The sequence below is a fragment of the Neovison vison genome, chromosome 14 (genome assembly GCF_020171115.1).
Source record: "Neovison vison isolate M4711 chromosome 14, ASM_NN_V1, whole genome shotgun sequence".
Taxonomy (NCBI): domain Eukaryota; kingdom Metazoa; phylum Chordata; class Mammalia; order Carnivora; family Mustelidae; genus Neogale; species Neogale vison.
In genome coordinates, this window is record NC_058104.1 from 3,125,117 (window position 1) to 3,150,384 (window position 25,268).

Sequence of the window (25,268 nt, forward strand, 5' to 3'; positions counted from 1 at the left end):
GTCGCTGGGCCCCAGACTGGCCTGCAGCAAACTGAGCCCTGGGTGCCCGGGTGTGCACACTGCTCGTCCCAAGGGCACTAGACCGAGGATGGGACTGTGGAAGGGCTGGACTCTTTTATGGGGGCATGGGGTTTCAGAAGACCCCCATACCCATGACAGGCCCGGCGAGTCCCAACCGGGCTTCCACGGGCGGGTGCTTGGAGCCTCCTTCCTGGCCAGGATCTGAGGCCGCACACCAGTCCACATGGTAGGCAGGTAGCTGGAGTCTGGAGTCCAGGAGGCGCTGTGGGCACTCGGCCCCATCTGAGCACCTGCTCCATTTCCTTTGCAGGCGATGGTGGCACCTGGGCCATGACCCACTGTCCCCTGGTGTCCAGTGTCTGCCTCGGGGCCAAATGGAGGGTTGGCAGAGCGAGCCTGTCCGCTCAGACACACACAGCGAGACAGGCAGGGTGGCCAAGGAGCAAAATTTATTTCATGAGGAGCAGGGATGTTGGCCAGCAGCCCACACTGGGGAGGGGAGGCCACACGGCCCCCAGGCCTCACCTGGACCTGCCACAGTGCACGTACTGGGGGAGGGGGAGGGTGGATTCCTCTGTCCCTCTGGCAGCTCGGCCCCCCGCTGGCTCCAGGGGACACCCACAGGGCTCCTGGGAGGAGGGCCAGTGTGTGGCCCCGGAGCTGGACTGGGGGTGTCGGGGGAGTGGCTGCCTGCCTCCCCCGTGGAGCTGACTGGTCGGCTGCCGCCGGGGGTTGGGTGCAGGCTAGGCCACGGTCTGGCGGCTGAAGAGGTCGAGGGTGAGGGCACTGAGGAAGGCCGGGATGCTGTCTTGCCGCAGCAGGTGCAGCTCGATGAGCTCCTGCACAGAGCTCGAGAACGCCGTCTCCAGCAGCTGCATCTTGGCGCCCGATGGTCCCGTGGCCTGCGAGGGGAGGCGGGACACAGGGAGGACAGCGGTCAGCATGGTGGCGGCCTGGGGCTGCCCCTTCCCCTCCCCTCGGGCCCCCCCATGACAGGACAGGGAGCAGTAGAGACCCTGTCCTATGATGCCCCTGGAGAGTTGCTGTAGGTGGGGGTCAGACAGGTACAGCGTTGCCCCCATGCCCAGAGAGGCTGGGCATCTCCTCCTTCCTAGTGGGCGGTGGTCTCACCCGCGTTTTCGGGATCTAGAAGACTGCTCCTCCCAGTTGTCCCATCCAGCCCTCCCCGTCCTCAGACCCTGGCGCATGAGGACAGCTGCCTGCACGTTCCCCAGTGGTGCTGGAAGGCTGCGAAGCTCTCTGGGGGTGCGGACACCCCCTCCTGTTCCTCAGATGAACAGCCCAGGGGATGCAGGCCGTGCCGGAACCTCATGCCCAGGGCAGGCACTGGCCATTGGGTGGGGCGTGGGGCTGCCTCTCGAGTTCACATTCCATCTCTTCCCCATCACACCATACTGGCCACAGAAGAGGGGGTTCCCACAGGCAGCACTGCTGGGATCGTAACCCCGCTCAGGTGGCCTTGCTGACAATATCCCTCTGGGCTCAGTTTCCCCATCTGCGTAGTGAGGGAGCAGCAGTCTAGAGTCCTGCTGGCCTTTAGGAAGTGGCTTGGGGGGGGCTGGGGGGCCGGGCAGTCCCGGAGAACACAGGTGTGTGTGTGTGTGTGGGTGGTTCCAGCTTCAGGGCTGGGGAGGGTGTGGAAGAAGACAAGTCGATCCCACGGTGACTGAGACCAGCCTCCAAATGCCTCAGCTCCAAGCACTGTGTGGGGCCCAGGGCAGGGCTCCCCAAAACCAGCTGGCCGTCCCCTCACGTGCAACTGGGGAGAGACCAAGGCCCCGAGAGCTGGGCCCCCCCCCCAGGTCACGGGGCAGGTCTGGGCAGAGCTGGGCCTGGGCCGCAGGGCCAGCTCTCCAGGCCAGGTGCTCCTGGGGACGGGGTAGAGGACAGCCAGGGATTCTGGGCCGGAGTGTGGACAGAGATCTCAGGGTGCCTGAGCACTTAGGCAGGGGATTCCCAGTGCCTGGGAGACTCCCAGAAGCAGGGAAGGCTGCCTGACCACGGACAGCACCCTGCCCGCTCTGCTGTGGGCCCCCCCTGGCAGGGAGCTGAGCCTGGGGAGTAGGAGCGCCTGGGGCCAGCGCTAGCCCTCAGGAATGCCCCCTGGTGGCAGCAGGTTGGGGGGGTGTCTGGGGGCTCCTGCCTGCCGGGTGGGCTGGGAGCACTGCCAGGGAAGGTGCGACTGTTGGCCAGACAGAACCCTGTGTCCCTTGAACCCCGTTCAGCAAGGTGAGTGGCAATGGCAGGGCGGCATATGGGGTGTCAGGAGCTGAGTAGGGTCACTGGGGGACAGCACCCCCAAAAGAACAGCTTCCTTCCCACTCTGCACATGGAACCTGGGCAGCTCAGGGGTGGGCTGGGGACCACTGCCTGCCCTGAGGACCACGCTGCCCCCTGTCTGGAGACTCCCCACTCTGGATGACGGAGGATCCCTCCTTCCTGGACAGCTCTCATGAGGAAAGCCTTCTCCCCTGGGAACCACCCCTGCCACGCCTGCTCCCTGCTGTGGATGCCTCGGGTCCTAGGTCTGGACCGGCCTGTGAGAGGGAGGTGGGCTCCCTCCAAGAGCCCAGAGCCAAAGAGGGCTCAGCCTGCCCTCTGCCGGTGCTCCCATGAGCCCGGAGAGGCCCCCAGTGCTCCCCGCACTGGTTTGCAGTACAGACGGGCCTCTGCTCCCCCCTCCCTGAGCAGCCAACCCTGTTCCCTTGTCCACTCCTACATTTAGCCTTGTCAGAGTTCAACACAAACCATTTTTAAACAAAAGTAAGAGAAACCACTCTGACCTTTTACCAAGAAAATCCTTTCATTTCTGCCTTCTGCTCAAATCTGGATTTCTTCCCCTAAATGTCACAGGGGCTGATTCTCTGCAGCTGTCGGGGGGAGAAGCCAACGCAGGGCAGGGTTGAGGTGAGGGAGGCAAGGGAGGCCAAGGCACTCTCCTGGCTCGGCAGCTGAGGGACAACCAGCCCCTAAACCGGCAACCTTCACTCTGCACGCGGGCCTGCCCGGGACCCCTGCCCCTAGGACAGAGGTGGTCTTCCACTAGCTCAGATGGAAGAATGTCATTCTCTGCGTGCCTCCCCAGGTCCCCTGGGGCTGCGGACATTGACCAGGCTTTGTTTGCATGCATCAAACGTCCCTCGAGGCTTCCAGCCCGGAAGCCCCATCTTGAGGAGCAGCACAGCGGAACGAGCCAGCACAAGGCCCGTCCCGGACGCATCAGTCCACAGGTCTGGCATTCAGGAAGCGCCGACGGTCACTCTAGAATGCCAGGTACATGGCGACACTGGCTGTACACGGGGCCCTGGGGACCCCGGGCCTTGGGTGGGCTAGAAGGAGGTGTGACCAAAGCCATGTTCTCATCTCAACCCAAGTCAAGGCAAAGCCAAGCGTTTGCGACCCACCAGCCACCACTGGCCGCACCTGCCCACTCCACAGTCAGAAGGGCCGAGTCCTCGCTCGGTGTGGCGCCATGCGGCTGCCAGAACGCGCCCCTGAGTTTGCAGCGCGGATCCATCTCTGCCAGGCTCCGCTGTGTGCAAATACCACCCAGTCCCCAGGTACCTTGTAAATCACTCTAATTAGGGGCTGTTCACTTAAAATTAGAGAGCGATTTTTTAAAAAGCAAATTGCCCAGTAAGACGTGTTGGCTGCGGCTGGAAATATTTATGGGCTGATGGCTGTGTCTCTGCCTCCTCTGCCCCCGGCGTCCGGGAGTGACAGGCTGCGGTGTGGCCGGCAGCCGCCCTGTGGCGTGAGGGGCCCTGTGCCACAACGAGGCCCGCGCTGCCCACGGCTGGCCGAAAGGCGTTCCAGCAGCCCAGACCTCAGCCGGGCCTCGCCTCGGGGCCTCCTCCTCCCTCCGGATGGCAGGGCAGGGCCTCCCTCGGAAGGATCGGCCCAGACCTCACTGAGCAGGTCCGTCCACCATGGCATGTGTCTGTGGAGAAGGGTCAGTGCAGGGGAGCTGGGGGCGTCATGGGCAGGAGGGTTCTGCCGCTGTGGGTCAGCATAAGGGAAGTGTGCGGTGCTCATGCGATGCCTGGCTCGAAACGGATTTTTTAAATGCAGTCTGGCCACCCTCAAGTCTGTGGCATCCCAGCTGGCAGACGCTTTGCGACACCCCTCTCATGAGATGCCCTGAGAAAAGAATTGTCTGCCCGAAAAGCAGAGACAAGAGCTCCCATCAATGGTCCCCTCCCGAGCCCCCCAAATGCAGGGGGTGGTGAGCCCTGCAGGAAGGGCCTAAGCATGAGGGGCTGCCTGCCACGTGCAAGGTCACCTTTTGCTTAGGGCACCGACGACTGTCCCATGTGTGAAGAATCAGGATGAATCCAGAGATGAACCCATGGCAAGGGGTGGGTCCCCAAATCCTGATCTGAACAGACAAGACGTGCACAATGCAACAAAACTATAAAACAGGGAGCAGAAATGCTACTCCCTCAGACACAGGGACCTGAGTATCGTTTCTGCGAGACTGTGGCATCGCACCTTGTCATGACAGGGTCCCATCACCTCCGGGGGGGTGGGTAATGCAGGACGACCTGAACACCCTGGGGTCTGAAAACAGAAGGCGGTACATGTCACAGTGACTCAGGAGCCTCAGCTCAGTGCATGAGACACGAGAGGTCACATGGCCCACTTCCGTGGCCAGTGGGCCCAATGGGATAAGGCGTGCCATCACGCCTTGTGGGGTGCACAGGGCAGAGCCATGGGTGACACGGAGCTCTGGGTGCCCTGCTAGAGAAGGGGGGGCCTGCCGGGCATTGAGGCTTTACCTCGGGGAGACCAGAGGAAGAAGGGAAGAGTCGAGATCAAGGGGAATAAACAAAATTAAAAACAAGGGAGAGAGTTACTGAAACTAGAGGCCGGTCCCTTGAAAAACAGCAAAAAAATTAATGGAGAAAGAGAAAAGACAGAAGTTGCCAAAATCAGAAATGAGATCCTGGAGCTGTTACAAGAATAAGAAGAAAACACTATGAAAAACTGTTTATGCCTGTAAATCTGACAGCCGGGAACGGAGGAATCCCTTGAAAACCACGGGGCAGCAAAGCTCAGCCAAGATGAAGTAGAGACCCGAGCAGCCCGACCGCCGCCGGAGAGACGGAGTTTGTGACGAAGAAGCTCCTCAGAAAGGAGGCTCCCATCCCAGATGGTCTCACGGGGAAGTTTATCAGATATGTAAACGGGAGCTACCACCACCTCATGTGTCCCTTCCAGCCAACACAGCAGAGGGAAGGCGTCCTGCGCAGAAGCATTTTCACGCGACGCCCACACGCACAGCGGAGAAGGAAGAGTCCACACGCGCGGTTCCCATGAACTCACATGCAAAAACCCTCACGGGATTTCAGCCAGTTGACTCCAGCAACGTGCAGAACAGATGACCAGACCCAGCGCGGGCACCTTGTTTCTGCGTCAGGCTGGTGGGGTGAGCCGCTGGGATGACAGGCCAGGAGGGGCCGCAGGAGAGCCCCTGCCAGACCCCACAGCCACTCCCCATGAGACCCCTCCTCAGGCTGGAGTGGCGCCAGCAGCGAGAGCGTGGGGCTGGCGTGGTCCTGGTTCTGGGGACGCCACAGAGCTCCTGGAGACAGCCGCACCAGCAACACCCACCACCCCCAACAGGAGGGCAGGAGCCATCCACGCAGGGAGGAGGCTCGCCTCTTCCACACACGGTTCTGGGGCGGCTGGGCGTTCCTACTTAGACAAGCAAGAATTTTGACTTAAACCTCACACCTCATGCAAAATTTAGCTCAAAATCTATCACAGACATAAACATAAAACATAAAAAAATAAACACAACAAACCCAACAATAATACTTAAAACAGAGAGAAGAAACATTTCAAGATCTGAGACCAGGCAAAGAATACTCAGACTAGACCCCAAAAGCACAACCAAAAAAAAACAGAGATGGACAAACCGGATGGATCCCAGGCAAACGGCCACTGTCTGCTCCTGACAGAGCCAGAAGCAGGAAGGACAGGCCCACCTGGGAGGACGCACTGCAGGTTCATGAGGGGCCCAGAGCTGCCAGTCCTGGGTCTGGGCCCTTCCGGCAATGTCAGGCGCAACGAGGGGCCGCCAGGTAGGGTTGAGCCAGGCCCCCTGCACAGCACCAGCCACGGGGACAACCAGCCTTACGCCTGAGGCTCTTGGACGCTGGGTCCACTGTGTTCCCAGGACATGTGAGCATGAGGCGGCCGCAGTCAGGACAGGCAGCGGGGGAGGCACGGACAGCAGGCCCACACTGCCCTGCCGCCTCACCTCGCCCATGTGCTCGGATGCCCAGAGGCCGGCTCTAGGCTCCCTTACCGGCTCCCACCAGCTCTGGGTGGGATGGTTGTGGCTGCAGGGGCCGGGGGAGGCAGGCTGATCAGTGGCTGTCTTCAGTGGCATGAGGACTCGCGTACAGATCTGTGGGCAGCAGGTTACACAGCTGTGTCTAATTGGACACAGCTCCAGGCGGCCCTGCCTGCCGTGAAGTGTGGCCGTTCCCCTCTCGGCCTTGTCATCGGCGCTGCTCCTGGGCCTTCGTGTAGGAGGGAGGGGAGGGGCAGGGACGAGAGCCTGGGGGCCGCCGCGTGGCAGGAGGTCAGGCCAGTTCAGGCAGAGCCACACTGTGCAGCTCGGTCCCAGGTGGGGTGGCTACACAGGGACAGGGCAGGGTGGACCGCACAGGCCAGTGAGCACGGACAGTGCTCAGTGCTCCTGCCCACACCCCTTCCTGCCACCATTCATGGGCACTCTGGGCCTTCGGGGATGAAAAGCGCCTCCACACTGAGACACTACCTGAACTATGTCCGCGGACCCCTCCACCGGGGCAGCCTCCTCTGGGTGCCGCCCAATACCCAGGCCCCGCACTGGGTCAGACCTAGCTTCAACCTTGGCTTTACACCAGGAAGCTGTGCAACCCTGGGCACTCCGGCAAACCCCAGGTCGCGTGTGTACGCCGGCCGTGGCTGAGCAGAGAGGTCAAGTGTGTGAGAGCTCCCGGCCTGCGGGGCCGCACACAGAGGTGACCTGCTAGAGCCCAGGCCACGGGGGACAGGGGCAGCCCCGCAGCGGCACCACGGGGACGAGCCTCCTCCCCACCGAGCACCAGGCCCGTGCACCTGGGCTGCAGGCGCACACCGGCTCCTGGAGCCGCTAGAGGAGACATCCTGTATGGATCTGGCCGCAAGAACACCCAAGCGCTCCCCACTTCATAGGACAGTCTGGGTTTCTCAAGCTGAGACTCTGACATGGCCCCAGATCTGTCACGTGCTTACAGGTGATCTGGGGAGAGCGGCTGCATCTCGTCCGTCGGGAAAGCACCTTGGCCTTCCGGGGTGGAGAAAGCCCCGTGAGCTTGCACCGCGGTGGTTCACGCTCTCCCTTGTTCACACTCACACCCACAGAAAGGGTGTGTAAACAATGAAACGTAACCGTGAGTAGCTCGGAGAGCAGAGATGAAACACGGTCACTTACGGTTTTCTGCACTTCCCAGATTTTTCTGTGACTGCACGTTGTAACTGTAATCAGAAAAAGGCCTAGCTAAATTATATTCATGGAAGCTGAGTTCTGAGAACACACCGTCCTTGCCACATGCGCACGTGTGGGGGCCACACCGGCAGGCTGGGGCCCGGCCCTGTGCGAGACCCAGCTGTTGTGGGGACGCCCTGTGTCTGGGACTGGGGCCACCTGCTGGTCTGAGGGCAAGTATGAGCTTGGCCCTGGAGGGGCACCTGGCTGCCAGCCCCAGAAGCACCCCACCTATAGGCATGTGAAGGCCAGCTGCCTCCTACCCCGAGGTGTCCCAGGCCATGCGGCCATGGGGCATGGTGGAAGTCACCTTGCCGCCTGGCCCGCCTGTGCTCTGCGTGGGGAGATGGGACTCCTCCTCCATGCTGGCCCCTAGGATGGTTTTCCCAGCCTGCACGCAGCTGCTCCTGCTGCCTAGAAGACCTGTCCCAGCCCCCGACCCCGAGCCTGTCGGCCCTCCCCAGGCCATCAGCCACTCTGTGGGCTTGGTCTCCCTTCCTGTCCACTGCGAGTGGCCCCACCCTCGAGGCCAGGCTGGGTGCAGAGGTCGTTCTGGCCACTGCTGCCCACAGGTGCTCCCAGAACGCCCTGCACAACACCCCCCACCCCGCGCCCCCGGCTCCGGCACCAGCTCGTCCTGACCCCCGGTGTCCCTCAGGGCAGGGCAAGGCTGTTCTTCTCAGGGATCTGCCAACATGGGCAGGCCGGGCAGACGCCGCCGCGTGAGCCAGCAGGCAGAGGGACACGGTGGCAAGTGGGTCAGGACAAGCTGGACAGAATGCTGAGGAGGCTGTCCCGGCATGAAGTTCCAGAGAACGCGCTGGCAGAGAGAATGTCCAGCACGCGGGGAAATAGCTCACCCAATTATCCCTGCTTAATTGTGCCGAGAAAACGTCTCAATGCTGCATGTGCTAATTATACCGGCGGTGCTGGAATTACCGTCCCGGCGAGGGGCGACCTCTCCCAAGCGTGATCTGCGGGGAGGGCAAGGCCAGGCGCCCCCACAGTTGCAGATCCGTCTCCAGCCCGCGGTTATTATTATTCCCCTATTTATACGGCGCCACATCTTTCCTCCGGCGCTCCAGTTTGCACAGCTGTTCCCGCAGCCTCGCGGGGGAGGGGCAGCAGGGCGGAGGCGGGCTCCAGGACCCAGGGTCCTTGCGGCAGCCTCGCCCATCTCAGCCCGTGAGCCCAGGGCCAGGCTCTGCCCCGCTTCTCCACTCCTGGCCCAGGCCTCCTTCCCGGTCCTGCGCACACACAGGACCATCGGCGCGGTGGGAATGTGCGGGGAGTCCTGGGACACTGACACCATCATGGGAAGAAGGTGGGGAGAACTGTGGGGGCTGGGGGCCGAGTGCAAGGAGCCACGGGAGGGGTCTGAAGGCCCGGCGTCCTGGGAGAGCGTGGGCCGGCTGGACCTCATCTGTCAGATGGGCTGGACCCCAGCAGCCCTCAAGTGCAATGACGTGACTGAACAAGAACCTGGAAGGAAGCCCCTTGTCTCCCGTCCAGCCAGGCTGGGCCAGGCGGAATGCCTGTGTGTGGGGCTCACGGGGCAACTGAATTTTCTGAAGAGTGACTGAGTGGTGCAGGGACAGAGGGACGCTGCCGGAGATCAGGGCTCCAGGAGAGCCGTGGCTCCGCACCTCACCTCTCTGAGCTGAGGCCATGCAGTGTAACGGGGCACGTGGCTTTTGGCTCCCAGCGTGGACGTTAACTCGCCCCTGTTATGGCAAGCTGATGAGGCAAGCTGCCGTGTCACGGGGATCAAAGGGGGCCTCTGGCTGGCGGCATCACCCACACCCCTGCAAGTGCACTCAGGAGACTCGTCCACCCCCAAGAGATGCGAGGCAGCTGCAGTGTGGACCTTTGGGAGCAACCCGCCACCACGCTTGTTCGTGACAGATGGCTGACGCAGGATGACAGAAGAGGTAGACTCAAGAAAGAATGGCCCCAAACACCTGAAACGTGAGGGGAAGTATGACCTGGCAGATCCGAGAAGCCCGACGAACCCCAAGCACAAAAGGGAGTTGAAGGGGATGACACGGAGGTGTGTCATATCCAACTGCTCAAATCAGGTCAGTCAGCACCTTACACAGTCAGAGGGAGCCAGCCCCGGGCCCGCAGAGCCACAAGGATGTGGCCCGGGGATGCCACAGAGAACAGCAAATCCGAAACCCGTGAACCCGGAATTCCACCCATGTGTCATTCAGAACGTGAGAACCGTCTCAGGACGACGAAGCTTGGAACACGGGCTCACGCAGTACAGACAGGAGAGGGCCCTGTCCCTTCCACGAATGACACATGACGACATGTGCTGTCACTTAAATCTCCCCAAAGGACAGCTGAGCACTCACACCACAGACCTAGCACCGCGCTGGGATGCTCAGCGTCTGTGCGGAGCGGACTCAGCAGGAAGGCGAGCGCCGGGTCGGCGGGGTGTATGCAGACTGGGCGGGCACGATGGGGTTCTCACGTCCCACGTTGCGTGAAGGCTGAGACGCACAGGACAAATCCTGCTGCAACCCACAAAATCACAAAGCATCGTAGGTACAAGGTCAAAAACGGAGACTCGCGAGTCTGTACGAAGCGGTTCACCCCACGCAGAGGAGCGGTGAGCTGGCAGTCGGGGCCCGGTCGGAGCAGGAATCGGGGCCGGCGTGCATGGTCTGAGCCCAGCGGGAAGGCAGGGGGCCGCACACTGCACACAGACGCGAGGCTTGGCCACACGTGGCTCCGAAGAAACACACCGCAAGCGTGAGGACACGAGGAGCTTAAAAGGAAAAGGACGAAGGAGCTCTGCCCCCTGCATGTTAGCCAGAATCCAGACTGGCCATGCGGACATCGGACAGTGAAGAGGATCACGAGGGAAAAAGGCCGTTTCGAAACGATGAAGGGACTGATTTATACATCGACTGAGAGGGGGCAGCAATACGAGACGGAACAGACAAATCCAGAATCACAGTCACAGGTGTCAACGCCTGTCGCTCTTTAATTGGCGGAAAAGATAGAATCTCAGCAAGATTTTGATAGATGGAAGATAAGAGACTTGACAAGATTATCAAAGAACTCGACATAACTGACATTTACAGGAGAGCCCTCCAGCAGAATACACATCATTTTCAAGTACATTTACCTGCAGAGACAACAGTCTAGACCTTAAAACAAATTTCAGTGACTTTAAAAGGATTCATGTCGCAAAGTACGTTCTCCGACCACAATGAAATTAATTCAGAAACTAGTAACGGAAAGGTAATTGCGGAATTAATTTTCACAATATTTGGGAACTGAGTAACCTACTTCTAAGAAACCTCTGGGTTAAAGAAGAAACCAAAAGGGAGACCACTAAGTCATTTGAACTGAATGAAGATAAGAACAAAATATCAGAATTTGTGGAATGACTGAAGCAGCACTTGGGGGAAAATTTTAGCACTGACTGTCTATATAAGAAAAGAAGAAAAGTGCTCGAATCAGTGACTTAGCTTCCACCTAAGAAACTGAAATGAAAAGGGCAAATTGGACCCAACATGAGAAGACAGGAAACAAAGATCAAAGCAGAAATCAATGAAATAGAACGCAGAAAAACAACATGAAAAAAAAAAAAAAACACAGCCTGAAATGTCTCATGTAGACAGACACAGTCTGGCCACGCTCATTAGGACAAAATGGAGAAGACACCTGATGGGGTTGCAGAACAGAGGAGGGACGCACGTGGTCCCACAGGTGTCGAGAAGACAAAGGGACCACAGCCGGCAACCAAGTCCTGGGAGGCCTGACGACTCAGCTAACACGGACCCAGTCTCCGTGAGACACAAGTTGGCCAAGCTCACCACAAAGGAGATGGACCACCCGGACGGCCCTGCACCTGCTACGGAAAACCTTCCCTCGAAGAACTCTCCATGGCTGGGTGGCACCCCTGGAGAATCCCACCAAACACGCCAGGAAGAAATTTCAATTGGACATAAACTCTAAGAAAACGGATGAGGATGGACACTTTCCAGTGCCCCTGTGCGCCCAGCATCACTGTGATACCAAGATCAGACAGTGACTTTCCAAGGAAAAGACCAGACTATAGACCAGTAATCCTCAGGGATACAGACGCAGAGATCCTCAACGAACAGGGAGCAACGTGTGCCCAGTAACCGGCACAGAGGGCGGCACGTGGGGTAGACTCAAGTGGGGTCTATCCAAAAGGCAAGGCTGGTTTTCCATCAGAAAAGCAATCATAGTAATTCCCCGTATTAACAAAGTGAAGAAGAAAAGCCAGACGATCATCTCAACAAATGCAGAAAAAGCAGGGTCCACGCCCGCCAGCATTCTCCACAATAATTCTCAGCAAACCAGGGTCTGGAGAGAAGTTCCCAGACTGACAGATGATGCCTGGGGGTAACCCGCACCCCACACCGTCCTCACTGGCCTGAGCGTGAACGCTGGCCCTCCGGCGGCAGGCAAGGGTGCGCAGCTCCCCACTTCTGCTCAGCATCACTCTGGAGCTTCTAGCCAAGCAAAAAGGTGAGAAAAAGGGACAAAAGCATCCAGTTTGGACAGGCAGAAGTGCAACTGTCTTTGCTCAAAGACAAAAGACAACATCATGGTCTGTGCAGAAAATCTAATCAAATGTATTAACAGCTACTAGAACTAATACACGAGGTTAGCAAGCGTGCAAAATAAAAGATCAATACACAAAAACAAACTGCTTTGACACTGGTGACAGACCTTTTACAAGAGCGTCAAAATAGCAAATGGGGATAAAGAGAACAAAGCTATAAGCTAGTGCAGAGAGAAACTGTTCTCGGCCCGGTGTTGTTACAATGGATCTAGGAGCTCAGTTCAACCCTAACCAAAACCCTATCAGACTTGGATTGTACAGGTGGATCAGAGGAGCCCAAAATGAATATGGAAATGTAAAGAATGGAGAACACTTCAAACAAGTCTGAAGAACAAAGCTGGAGGGGGACAAAGGATGGTGGTCCTGGCACGCAGACACCTGCCTGCCCCTCCCGGCACGCCTGGTGTGCACGGTCCTGTCACGGGAGGCACCGTCCGCTGTCTCAGCAGAATGACCGCGTGCCCAGCCCCTGAGTCTGGCCCTCCGCTGGGACTTCCAGGCTCCTCTGCATGCCTGTGACATGCTACGGGGTCCTCACGCCGCGTGGCACAGCGTGTGTCTCCATCAGCAGCAGGGGCGTTGTAAATCTACAGTGAGCCAGCGGCTGAGGGCCCTGGGGTGTGGAGAGGCTTCAATGCCTGGTCTTGTGCCATTAACAGAGCGACCTGCGTGGGACTGGGAAATTCTCCCCTGCTGGGCCCAAGCGGTCTCCCTCCTCCAGCACTGCTGGACACTGACTCCAGGTCCCACATTGGCCGGGGCACAAAGAGAGGAGTCCTGGGCCCGACAGTGTGGACAGGACGGTCCAGAGGACATCAAGGCCAGACAAGGGGGGTGACCACCTGGCTGGGGGAGCCTGAGCATCTGCAGGATGGTCTGGACTGTGGACATTGATGCTGGTCCGAGCTGCAGCCTCTTGCCTCCACTGGCTGGGCCGGGCTGTTCCTGCAAGCCCGCACTTCACAGGTTGCCGGCGAGCACAGCTGGTGGCCTGAGGGCCCACAGGCCCCCGGCGTAGTCACGGTGCTGTGCACCAGGCACGTCTTGCTAGCTCTGGGCCAGAACTATCCCTGTGACTAATGGACTTCCAGAAAGTTCCATCCCCACAGTCACGCTGATGCTCACCCGATGGCGGGTGGCAGCCCGGGACCTGATGGGTGGAGGCCACGATGACAGTGGTGCACAGCCCGGTAGTCATGGGGACAGGAACCCGCTGTCTGTGCTGCATAGCTCTGGTGCAGCCCCGCCGTCCTCAAGTGCCCTGCCCCACCCCTGCCCTCCTGGGGCTGCCAGCTGAGGCCGTCTCCACCCTGATGACCAGAGTCTGTTCTTACCCCGAGCTTCCAGGCCAACTGCTTTGACCGTGGCCTGACTTCCATCTGGGTTGGCAGAAGCAAATATGGTGGCCCAGGGCAGACCTTACACTGCCCCTGGCCCCTGGTTCCCAGCCCTGGCACCAGGCGCTCCTCCTCCGAGGGGGTCCAGAGCAGAGAGGGTGCAGGAGGTTCGGAGGGGCTGAGCAACCTGAACCCGGGGCACGTTCCGTCAGGGTGTGATTTGGGTCTCCCTCCCCATGGAACAAGGGGCCCCCACTTGTGTGCGGGGTTCCGCTGAGAGGGGACCCCCTCTCTCGGGACTGTGTCTGCCCCCAAGTGGAGGTTCTCCGTCTCCGCTGGGTCAAGGTCCCCAGCCCTCACATGCCTGCCACTGTCCCTGTGCCGACCCCTCACCCTTTTGTCGTTGGTATCATCTGCAAATTGCCTTATTTTTCATCTTTGGCAAGGCTGAAAATCTGATCATGAAAGGAGATTTTCTTTTTTCTTTTTTAATTAGTACTTGGTAATATCACCAAGCTGCGAGTTTATGGCTTTGTAGATCTTGTGTTTTTGACACTAATTACTCACAAAGGCTTTTTAAGCCGCATTTCAACTCTGCAACTGCCATGCCGGTAATTAAGCAAGAGAGGAAGAGGCAACGGATTCCAGGCGTCACACTTGGCCCTTCCGACCCGTGTTCTGGCTTCCGTGTGGCCGCAGTGCCCATGGCCCTGGCAGGATCTCAGCCCCTCCCAAGGCCATCTGTCTCCAGGCGTCCATCCCACTGTGATCCTGACAAGGTGCTCGGGCTCTGCTCCACACTCGGGGGCCATGTTTCAGGGCTCTGGTGGTGGGAAGCATAGGAGTCCTGGGACCCCACAGGGCAGGGGTAGTCCATAGCCAATGTCTCCTGGAGCCTCATGAGAGGGCCTGGCTCTGCCAAGGACACACTGCCCACCTCCTCGGTCTTCCTTTCTCATGGCCCTGTGGCCACTTGGCTCTTCAGACGCTCGCTGAGCACCTACTACGTGCCCTCCCCTCCCTCCTGCCAAGGGGAGGTGAGTGTTGAGCTGTTGGGGGTCCTGGGAGGCCACATACACTTCTGCCCTGCCTGGGGCGCAGTGGGAAAGCCCACCTGGGACCCTCAGCAGAGGTGCAGTCCTGAGCAAGCCCACCAGCAGGTCTGGGGCAGGGGCTCAAGGCTACACAGTTCTGGGGCATGATGTTCTCCTGCTCCAGGAGCGTCCATTGAGCCCCCCCGGAACCTCCCGGCAGGCAGGGCACCTGGGGAAGCAGAAGCTGGTCACCCTGGGCCAGGACACTGTGCAGCGGGCAGGCACCTCCTTCCCACCCTTTCCTGTAGAACCCACAGCTTCTGGGATGGTGATCAATCGACCGAACCGGGCAGCAACCCTCCTGTTGTCCCTGCGTGGCGGGGCTGCACCTGGGAAAGGCTGCCAGGTGGGCTGGGCGGATGCAGTTTCTGTTGCGCTGGCCAAGGGCTGTGGCTCAAGGAGCGGACAGACCTCCTGGGCCTGCCCGGCTGACTGTGCCCGGCCCTCCTTAAATACAACTGGTTAGTCACACTTCAGTGTTTTTTTATCGCAATCCTATTTTAAGATACAATTAAAACATCTCATTGCCAGAGTGCACGGTTCCTACTGAGTCTTTCCCCTCGTGCCAAGGAGTCAAAAACAAAGACGGGGTGGTGATTCGGGGACTATTCTCATTCCCAACGTGGCAGGCCTGCTCAGGACCAGTCCCCGAGGAGACCCGGCCCCCAGGCACACCATGCAGCCCGGACGCTGCCTCCCCCAGACCAGGCCGGGGCTGTGTCACATGAGAGCCTCCCTCCAACTCTGCCTGTCAATGGCACTGCCATCCCGCCATTGCTGTGGAGGAATAGACACTCCAGAAGTCTGGGCTCTGCAAACACAAGTACCTGACGGGAAAGAGGCTCTGGGATATCAGTGAGCCGAAGCCACCACTGGAACATTCATGCACATCAGTGCAGTTTCACTACAGCTGAAAAGGGGCTGAAGAAAGAGCTAGCAAGTTTGGACACCCCTGGGCTGGTGACCACGTGCCTCGCCCATGCTGGTCCCATCCAGGTCATAGCCCGTCCCGGGGCTGCGTGAACCCCACCACAGGCCCAGCACTCAGACTTTGGGAGGCAGTGGCTGCACACACTTCTGCAGGACCCTCAGTGATAAGGCAGGCCTGAGCCCAAGACTGGTGGGTGGCTGGCGGGATTCTGGGAGGAATCCAGCAAAAGACGGTGGGCACCCAATAGGCAGACCCCGGGAAGAGCCCGCCACAGCCGTGAGGGAGGCAGGTGGGGCCATGGTGGGGTACACGGAGCCTGTGCAGTGGTAGGGGCTGCAGTCAGGCTGAGGGCCAACACCTCCCCCAGCATTTCCCTTTGCCCTGTGGGAAAGGGAGGGGTTGGGGTGACACGGGAGCCCAGGGCTGCCCCCAGAATGATGTGACCCAACTTTCCCCATGAATGACTCCATCTTCCCTTTGGGGCTTTTGGTGGGGGGAACACCCTGGAGGCAAGGGGCTCTGAGCTTGGCTAGAACGGGGTGCCTCTGGGGCATCTCCAGTGGGAAGGGATGCAGGACACCCGCCCTGCATGCTGCCATCCGGGTATATGGCCAGTGAGCTGTGAGTGGGCAGGGAGCCACAGCTACCGTCACCTCCACCGGGAGTCTGAGTGGCAGGACAGGAGAGGGGGCCACAGTGATGCTCAGGGCTGGTCTCATTCGTCCTGTGCACAGAAACCACCCAGGCCTATAGGCTGCCGCCACCGTGATGGACATGGCGCAGGTGGGCTGCAGGGGCTGACCACAATGGGCTAGGAGGGCTCGGACACAGGTCCCCTGCTTCCCACCACCCCGCCTGGCAGACTCACTGGCTGCCAGGGAGCGTGCCAGCTGGGGGGACTGGGAGGCAGCAACTCACGCTCCACGGTGCAACTTGATCCGGCGTGGCTGTGCCCAGAATCCTGATGCAGGAGAGGCTGTAGCTCTGACCTTGGCCAATCAGGCAGCCTTCCTGGGTCCTTCACGGCCCGTGGCTGAGAAGTCAGCAACCCAAAAACAAGAGTCGGAACACAACCCACTGGCCCGTCTTTCTCCCTGGTTCCCAGAAAGGAGCATGCTGACCACCACGTCTCAGGCCAGGTGCACCAGGAACCCCGCCACTCACCGTGGCTCCCTCCACGGGTCCCAGGGAGATGGTGGCTGGTGCTGGGTGACAGCTCCTGACCACAGAGCTAGCAGGCAGGGGCCTCTCCCAGTGGCCCAACCAGGCGGGTCTCCATCCACCCTCCAGGGAGCACAGCCAGGGTGAGAGGCAGTTTGCCATCACTGGGCAGGGTCTCACCACCAGGGTGGAGGCCACCGAGACGCAAGGACACCAATCAAACAAGAGTCATTTGCACCCAAAATGTCCCCAGACTGAGGGGTGATATGGGACCAACAGAGTGTCCAGGCTATGAAGAGGACGCAGGACAGGAAGTGGTTGCCAGGATGGTGGGGTCATTGGAACCAAGGCCTCCCCATTTCCCTCCCCCCCCGGGCAAAGAGCCAGCTGAGAGCGAAGGGTCCTGGACTCCCTCACCGCACGTCCAGCCCTCGGAGGGAGACGCTGTGTGTGCCCCTGCACTGTTCTGGCCCCGAGCGTGCCCGCCCCTCACTGCGGCCAGGGATCAGCACGCGTGCTGCTTCCCTGCCCCCAGACAATAAAAGCCAAAGGGCGGAAGTCCTTCGTTCTCTGCAAAAAATGCTCGGACTGATGCAATTTGCGTGTGCAAAATGTGTGACGTGCATTTTCCAGCTCATCAGCACCTCAGCCTGCACGAAGCTGCTGTTTGCTTTCAGACCCGTTTCACGGGGCTTGAGTTATATTATGGGATTTTCTTCATCCTGCAATAGGAGATTTCATGTCCCGCTGATAACTCTGCATTTTCATTGACCACATTCATCGGAAAAGGAAATTTCAAAACGTATTCTGCAGCCATAGGCTCCTCGGCCCCAAGAACTGAATACAAGTGATCTGCTCACATCCGGCAGGTATCTTCCTGTGATTTAATTTCAGAAACAATTTTCTAAAGGACTTGAACGTTCCTGCCCGTATTGGGAAAGGGAAGTCACTGCTCTCCTCTGAGGAGCACGTGTGTCCTCTCGCACTGAGCTAGCACCACACTTCTCTCAGGACGCGTCCAAACATGCTGGAGCGGCTAAAGCCGTGGCTTCCACACAGCAGCAAACCAGGGGGCTGGGCGGGTGCAGCTCAGGCGGCCTGGGGAGCTCAGTGCACAGAGCCTTCGGCCAGAGTCCCCTACACTCCCCAGGCAGGAAGGAGCAGCTTTATGTCACTTTCCAGGGGGAGACCTTGTCCTGTGGGGTTAGATCCAGTGTCGCTTACAAGCGTGAGGCGATGTTTTAGAATTTGGGGACCCAACATAAAAATTGGGAGCTTCCAGCTACTTTGAACCCCAAAGCCCAGAGCGCCCCACGCTCCTCGGTGGCTGAGGCCGGTTACCGTTCGCTTCCATGGAGGCTTTCCTTACAGGCAGGCCGCCAGGGTTGGGAGAGGAGGGGGAGGCGCTACAGGTGTTTGTGAGACGCTGGCCTGCCCTGGACACGGGCTGTGAACTACAGGGACAGGAGGAGAGTTAGAGGCCTGGCCCACCCTGGGACACAGTCCAGTCGGGGAAGGAGGATCAGTTCACTTCATTTGGGTCCAGCAAGGACAAGGCCCGGGCCTGCGATGACCTTATGTCCACAGCATCCCAGGTCCTTGCGCTAGAGCCGAGCTACCCATGGGGCACGGCCGAGGCCCCCACAGGACAGCCGTGGCCCATGCTTCATCGGTAACACAAAACAATGCTCTTTCCATCACCCATCACCCCCTCCCCGGAACAACACCCCAAGAGCAGTGATGCCGCATTCCTCTGTCCTCCGTTTTAAGCATATGAGCGTGTGCCAGGCGTGTGTGCATGCCACGTGCGTGTGAGCGCCGGGTGTGGCTGATGGATGGCTATAGTGCTGCCGTCCCTGTCACCAACAGCTCAGCCACACGTGTGAGGTAAGGCAGCCCTACTGCAGTCCGCTACGGGCATGGTCCGTGCCTTTTCCTGATTCCCACTGCGATGCAGTCACAGTTGTGCCAAGTCACTGGGAGAGCCCTGTGGGAGGTCAGGGAGGCTCGGGGCTGCTGGGTGGGGGGGCTGGAGCCTCTCGGGGCCCACACGCATCCTCATCCCTTGCGGCTGCACCGAGAGAACCAATGGCAGGGCTGCGAAGGCCTTGCTGGGTTTGCACAACCCCGACAAGACCGCCCCTGGGCCTGACAGCACAAAGGTACAAACTTGGAGATGCACACAGGTGTGGGAGGGTCCGGCTTCCTGCCTGGGAATTGCCCTAAGAGGTCCCGATGGGGGAAAGGGAGATGGGCCCTGACTTGGGGCAACATGGCTTTGGGGCCAGGGTAGTGTGAACAGTGCAGGCCTGTGCCATGCTGGCCACCGGGGCCACTTTCTGTGGACACAGGGTGTGAGAGTTGTGCGTACGAGAAAAAGGGCTCCCGCAGGCCTGGCCTTGGAGACAAACAATGACCCTTGAAGCAAGGAACAGCCATGCTTTGATGTAGAAAACACTGGTTAGTTTTCCAGCAGAGCATGCGACCTTAAGGGGATCTAATTTCCCTGACAACCTGGCAAGGTGCTGGCTCTCTGACTCCCACCAGCCTCCACCTGAACTCTGCCCACGCAGGAGCTGGGCCGAGGCCGCCCTCCCAGGCAGAGCCGCTCCTGGACGGGAGCCTGCAGCGAGCACTGCACCCACTCCTCTTATGTCCTCTTATGTTCTTGCTGCCGGGTAGTCGGAGCCGCAGGGCAGAGCCTGGGCCTCGGGCTGCTCAGAGGAGGGGACTCCTGGAGCCAGTGTCCTGACAGAAAGGTGGAGGGACCTGGTGAACTGTCACCAGGCCAGGTGACACAGGCCAGGCCCAAGCAGATGGCCGGCAGGTGGAGGGGTCATGTGCTGTCCCCTCTGCCAGAGCTGGGGGCTCGAGCAGCACTGGGGAGGACCACCCATCACAAGCACCCTGGTCAATACCTAGCACCCAGCCCTGAGACACCTATAGACCCAGGGCCAGGACGAGTCCCTGGCAACTCCAGGAAAGTGTCCCTGAATCCCAGGCTTCTCTGGCTGGAAGGACCAGAGGCAGGCCAGCGCTGGACGGCCTCCACAGGCGCCAAGGCACAGAGCAGGGGCAGCCTGCGGGCGGGGAGCGTGGCGGTGGGTGCCTCCCTCTATGGTGTCAGCTGCCCGGCACGTGGAAGCACCCATAAGTGCCACCGTGGCCTCCACCATGCCGAGTAACAAGGGTGAGGAGCGTGTGTTCCCCGTGTTCCAGGATAAGATCACAAATTTGAAAGGATCTCCTGGCAAGTCACACATTAGCGAACGCAGTGAGCCCAGCGAGCAGAGCCAGGACTAGAAGCTGGGCAAGACCGGCATGAGGAAAGGCACCCAGGTCCTCCCCCCAACCCCCGAGTGCGCACAGACCTCCCCAGTGCTCTCTGCCAGTCCACACTCCAGGAAACACAGGGAACCCGCCCCCCTAAGGACCAGAGTGCTTCCTGGCAACAGAGAGGGACAGGTCAAGGAGGTGCAGCTGGGCTGTTCAGGAGTGCTGTGGGGGGCGCGGGGGGGGCGCTCCAAGGTGCCCGAGTGGAGGGCAGGGCCAGCAGATGTGCTCCGGAAAACCTCCAGGCTGAGAGCGGGCACCCCCTGTCCTGCAGTGAGACTCCGTGTCTACCGTCGCCATGTCTGCTGGCCTGGGAGGGCCCACGGGGACAACTGACACCCCTGAGGGGCCACAGCCCCAGGTGCCCCCAGCCCAGAACCTCCAGTGGGGGAGGGGCTGAGGGCGACTGCCTGGGCTCTGGGGGCCCCCAGGGGAGATGGGGGGTGGGCAGCTCGGCAGGATGCCCCAGCCCGGCAGGGAGCCGACATTTGAGAGCAATCCGGGTGACACTGTGTGATTTAAAAGTTAATTAAACTGAGTGGTACAAAGTCTAACAGCCCCAGGTGTTTATTTCCAAAGAGCATTTGGAAGGAAAAGGGGAAATCTAATAAAAAGCTTTGTGAGGCATTGCATTAGGAAGTAATCACATCGCTAAATCACCGGCCTCTGCAGTGGGCCTCCTGATGCCTAGGCTCCGTCCCTGCCCCTGCCTCCCCCCACCTCCCCACCCCCCCACCCCCCCACCCCATGACCCTTCTGGCCCAGAGAGGGTGCTGCAGCTAGGCCTGCCCCAGCAGCGCCCTCCAGAGGCGGCCGTGTGTGTGTGTGAGTTCCCCAGTTCCTGCATTCATCCTTCAGGCACTAGCTCGCTTGCCCACCACCGGCTCCTCAGTTCACACACTCACTCACTCACTCGCTCACCCACCAGCTCCTCCGTTCACACACTCACTCACTCGCTCACCCACCTGCTCGTCCATTCACTCGCTCACTCGCTCACCAACCCACTCATCCGTTCACGCACTTCCTCGCTCACTCGTTCACTCGCTCACCCACCTGCTCCTCCATGCACGCGTTCACTCGCTCACTCGTTCATTCATTCTCTCGTTCCTCTGCTCGCTGGTTCACCGGCGCACATCTCTCTCCACACGCTTGTTCCCTCACTCCCGCATCCCGGCCCTGAGCACTGGCCAGACCACAGCGGGAGGTGGAGGGGAGCATGCAGGCCCCACTGGGACGCCCGGGGTCACATCTGTCAACCACAGAGCAGGAGGCAGCATCTGGGGTGAGACCCCAAGGATGGGGTCTCATTTGGGGTGAGACCCCAGGAAGCAGCATTTGGGGTGAGACCCGCAAGGATGTGTGGGGTCAGAGGCGTATGTGGGGGATTCCAGGCCCACAGGGACCTCGTGTGCTGTCTGGTCCAGACGGCCACCTCCTGTGGATGGTGCTGACCCTGCATGGGGATTGTCCTGACAGGGAGCTCACCAGGGGCCACCAGTGTGTGTCACCGGCTGCAAGCTGCCTCCCTGGACATCCGGTCTGCCCACAGACGGTACAGAGATGGTGGGAAGTCTGAACTGGGGCTGGGCTTCCCAGCTGCCCACACAGAGCTGCACAGGAAGCCCATGCCCCTGCTCAGCACCTGCCCCAGGCCTGCTGGGGTGGGCGCCCTACTCACATTAATTAAGACAGAGTAAACAACAGTGTTTTGAAAAACGCGTGTTTCTATGTGATTGCTTTTTTTAATTGGTTGGTTTAACATTTGAAATTTGATTTAATTTCAACTTGATTTTCCTCACCATGGGGTCAGGCTTGGAGCCGGGGAAGTCATTACCGGAGCGCCTGTCATCAGTGGCGGGGACCCTGGAGCACGTGCACCCCATCCCTGGGTGTCACCGTCAGCTGATACCAGGGCGGTGGCACTCGGAGTGAAGGGGAGCGGGAGGAGGCCGCTGCAGGGGTCTGTCCTCATGGTTTCCCCCTCCTCCAGGGCCCGGGCTCCTGGGGTGTCTGCACCCCCCCCAGGACAGACTCACACACCCTTCCTGCCCACTCTTGAGCTAATGGGGGACAGCTCCGGGCAGGTGTAGGTGCTGACCAGTTCATGGGCAGCCTGTCCTGTGTGGAGCCACCTATCAGCTGAGGTGTCTGTGAGGTGACACAGGGCTGGGGCGGCCATGATGGTCTCAGGCAGGAAGCTGGCCTGGTGCGGAGGGCAATCCACTCCCTGTGGCAGGCAGCCCGGCCCTGCACCCTCTGAGCCTCATCCCCTCCTAACACAACAGAGGCTGGGTCCACCTGGGAGCCCAGTAGGAGGACAGTGTGACACATGCATCCAAAGAGCCCAGGAACTCTGCCAGCTGGGGATGTGCACTAACAGCAGCTGTATCACGCTCCTGGTGCCTCCCCATGTCCCAAGGGCACCAGAGGGCAACCAGCCATCCCCTCTGCTCCAACTGTCCCCCACACAGTCCAACACTATGGGCAGAAATGTCATGTGCCACACTCTCCAGCCATGTGTTCTCTATACATGTTCCATGTTTTCCCATCTCATGTCTGCAGGTGCTAGGTCCTCTGCCTTTGTAATGGGCTCCTTGCAAGGGAGCCCTTCTCAAGGGCTGCCTCAAAACCTGATGCTCCTGTGAAACCTCCCAGAGCCTTCAGACAGAATGAGCTACCTCCTCATTTATTCATTCCTTATCTACCCACCCACCTACCATCTGTCTGTCCATCCATCCACTCACTCACTCATCCATCCACTGTCTGTCCATCCACTCACCCATTCATCATCTGTCTGTCCATCTGCTCACCCATCCACCATCTATCCATCCATCCAACCACTCACTCATCCATCATCTATCTGTCCATCCATCCACTCACCCACCCATCTGTCCATCCATCCACTGACTCACTCATTCATCCACCATCTTGTCTGTCCAATCCGTCCAACCATTCACTCACCCATTCATCCACACCCACCCATCCACCCATCAGTCCATCCATTCATCCCATCCATTCACCCACCATCTATCTGTCCATCCATCCACCCATCAGTCCATTCATCCATCCACTCACCCATTCATCTACCACCTGTCCATCCATCCACTCACCCATCTGCCTACCATCTGTCCGTCCACCCACAATCTGTCTGTCTGTCCACTTACCCATCCATCCATCTACTCCTCCATCTACCCCTGGTCTGTCTGTCCATCCTGGCTGCTGGCTCCCACTCTGACCCTGGCACCCATAGGCTTCCCCCTTCCCTGCCCAGTAGGTCCTGGTTTGGTTTAAATGGTGCATTTTGCAGAGACCAGCTCTGGTAGCACGTGTCCCATCACATCACCAAGGACTCGGGCTGGCCCCTGCTCCTCTCCCTGGTTTTATTTCCTGGAGGCTGTATGGCTACCTGTCTGGTTCTCAGCCATGCAGCCACTGCCCAGCATGGGCCAAGAGCAGATGACCAGAAGCCCAAGTGTCTGTGGCCTCTGGCCCCGTGTTCCCTGGAGCCTCCGAACCGTACTTCTGGAAGCCTGATGGGGAAGAGGGGCTCCCCAACCTCCACAGGCATGTGGGGATACCGCTCACACTAAATTCACATGGCAATGTCCCTGTCCACGCAGCACCCATGTGGACACCAGGGTTACCTTGTCTGCCCATATGCATCTGACTCACATGTCAGACCCACCGCTGAGCCCCTTGTCATGCACTGTGCTTGCCTCTGAAGGCCTCCCTTCCTCCATGTCAGCCTGCCCAGCCCGTCCCGATGGCACGCACCACCCTCCGCCCACCTCGGGTGCCGCCTGACTGCCCCCCTCCCCCAGCAGCCCATCAGCCTGCCTCCCTCGACTTCACCGCCCTGCCCTGTCCATATATCCTCCTTGGAGCTGACGGTCCACGGGCCTCACATGTGCTCTCCGCAGCCTGTCCTGAGGCAGGATTGTGATGTCCTGACTGCAGCCGCAGGCATGGGCCTGGGGTGGGCGTGCAGCAGGTGCTCAGAATGTCGACGGGAAAGAGCCATCACCGAGGAGAGGGGAAGAGTTCTGAATCTCAGAACACCCAAAAGACACCTGCTAACGTCCCTGACCAAGTCCCCCGGCCCCATCCGAACTCAGTCCAGTGAGAGCTGCTGCTTGGAAGCTGAGCTCAGGGAAGGAAGGACCCCAGCCCGGCACCTGTAAGCTGCGCCCACAGCCACGACACACGGCCAGCAAGCTCTACCCACGCGCCAGACACGCACGTCACGGCAGCTCTGCTCACTGCAGCTGAAGAGCGCACACAACCAGAATGACCACCAACAGACGACAGATAAACAAGACGTGGTCACACACACTGCAACGTCACTAGACCCTGACAAAGGAACGCTGTGCTCACCCCTGCTACACGTGAACCAACCCCAACAGTCTGACGCAAGTGAGAGAAGCTGGACACACGGGGGTACGTCAGGGGCTTGCTGACGTGAAATGTCCAAGGGCAGAAAGGATGCTGGGTGCTGGGGCTGGGGGAAGGGGACAGAAGTGGGGCATGTGGACATACCACCCGGGGTGAGGGCCCACGCATCACCACGAATACCCTACTAACAGTCCTGGGTCGCCCACCTGAAAAGGGTGGGTTTTGCGGTAAGTGAATCACATCTGAGACACCCCATGTGGGCGCGAGGAATTCGCTGGGGTTACTTCAGCAGACAGACCCGTCTCCTGGAACAGAGGCCAGCAAAACCACGGCGTGGGGGCCAAACCCGCCATCAGCATCTCGTAGGTAAAGTTCGATCGGCACACGGCTGTGGTCGGTTACGTGCTCATCTGGGGCTGCTGGTGCCAGACCCCCGCGTGGCCCAGCAGTGGTGACGGGGAACGTGTGGCCTGCAAAGGCCCATATCTTCACTAGCGGGTCCTTCCTAACTTTGTCAACCCCCACCACGCGTGCTCTCAAGGGACAAACCCCCCTCCCCAGACAAACCTCCTGAGGGAAGAGAAGCTGGGGCGTGTGTTGGGGTGCACCCGTCACAAGGCCTCAGGCCCGGGGCAGTGTGGGGCCAGCACCTGGGCTGGGGCGCCCTCCCCAGCCAACTCAGAGTGTTCCCTGAGCAAGACAGACACTGCCTTGCACTCTGGTGCCAGTGGCCTCACCATGACGAGGTGCAACTTGTCCCCTGTAAGCATGTTCCCATTACTGTCTACAGAAGGGGAAGGTCTGGGAGGCAGGACAGGGCACTCTGGAGGACACATGGAGCTCCTCG

General features: G+C 59.6%; 1 protein-coding gene across 3 annotated transcripts in view; it reads right to left on the reverse strand.

Moving 5' to 3' along the window:
- Nucleotides 1-453: 453 nt before the first annotated feature.
- Nucleotides 454-25,268, reverse strand: part of MAD1L1 (mitotic arrest deficient 1 like 1) — a 321,677-nt gene continuing 296,862 nt past the window's right edge. For all 3 annotated transcript variants that reach the window (XM_044232773.1, XM_044232774.1, XM_044232775.1), the window contains one exon: nucleotides 454-923. In XM_044232773.1, coding sequence (XP_044088708.1) covers nucleotides 765-923 — 159 coding nt within the window. In that variant the 3' untranslated portion in view covers nucleotides 454-764. The remainder of the gene's footprint in view (nucleotides 924-25,268) is intronic.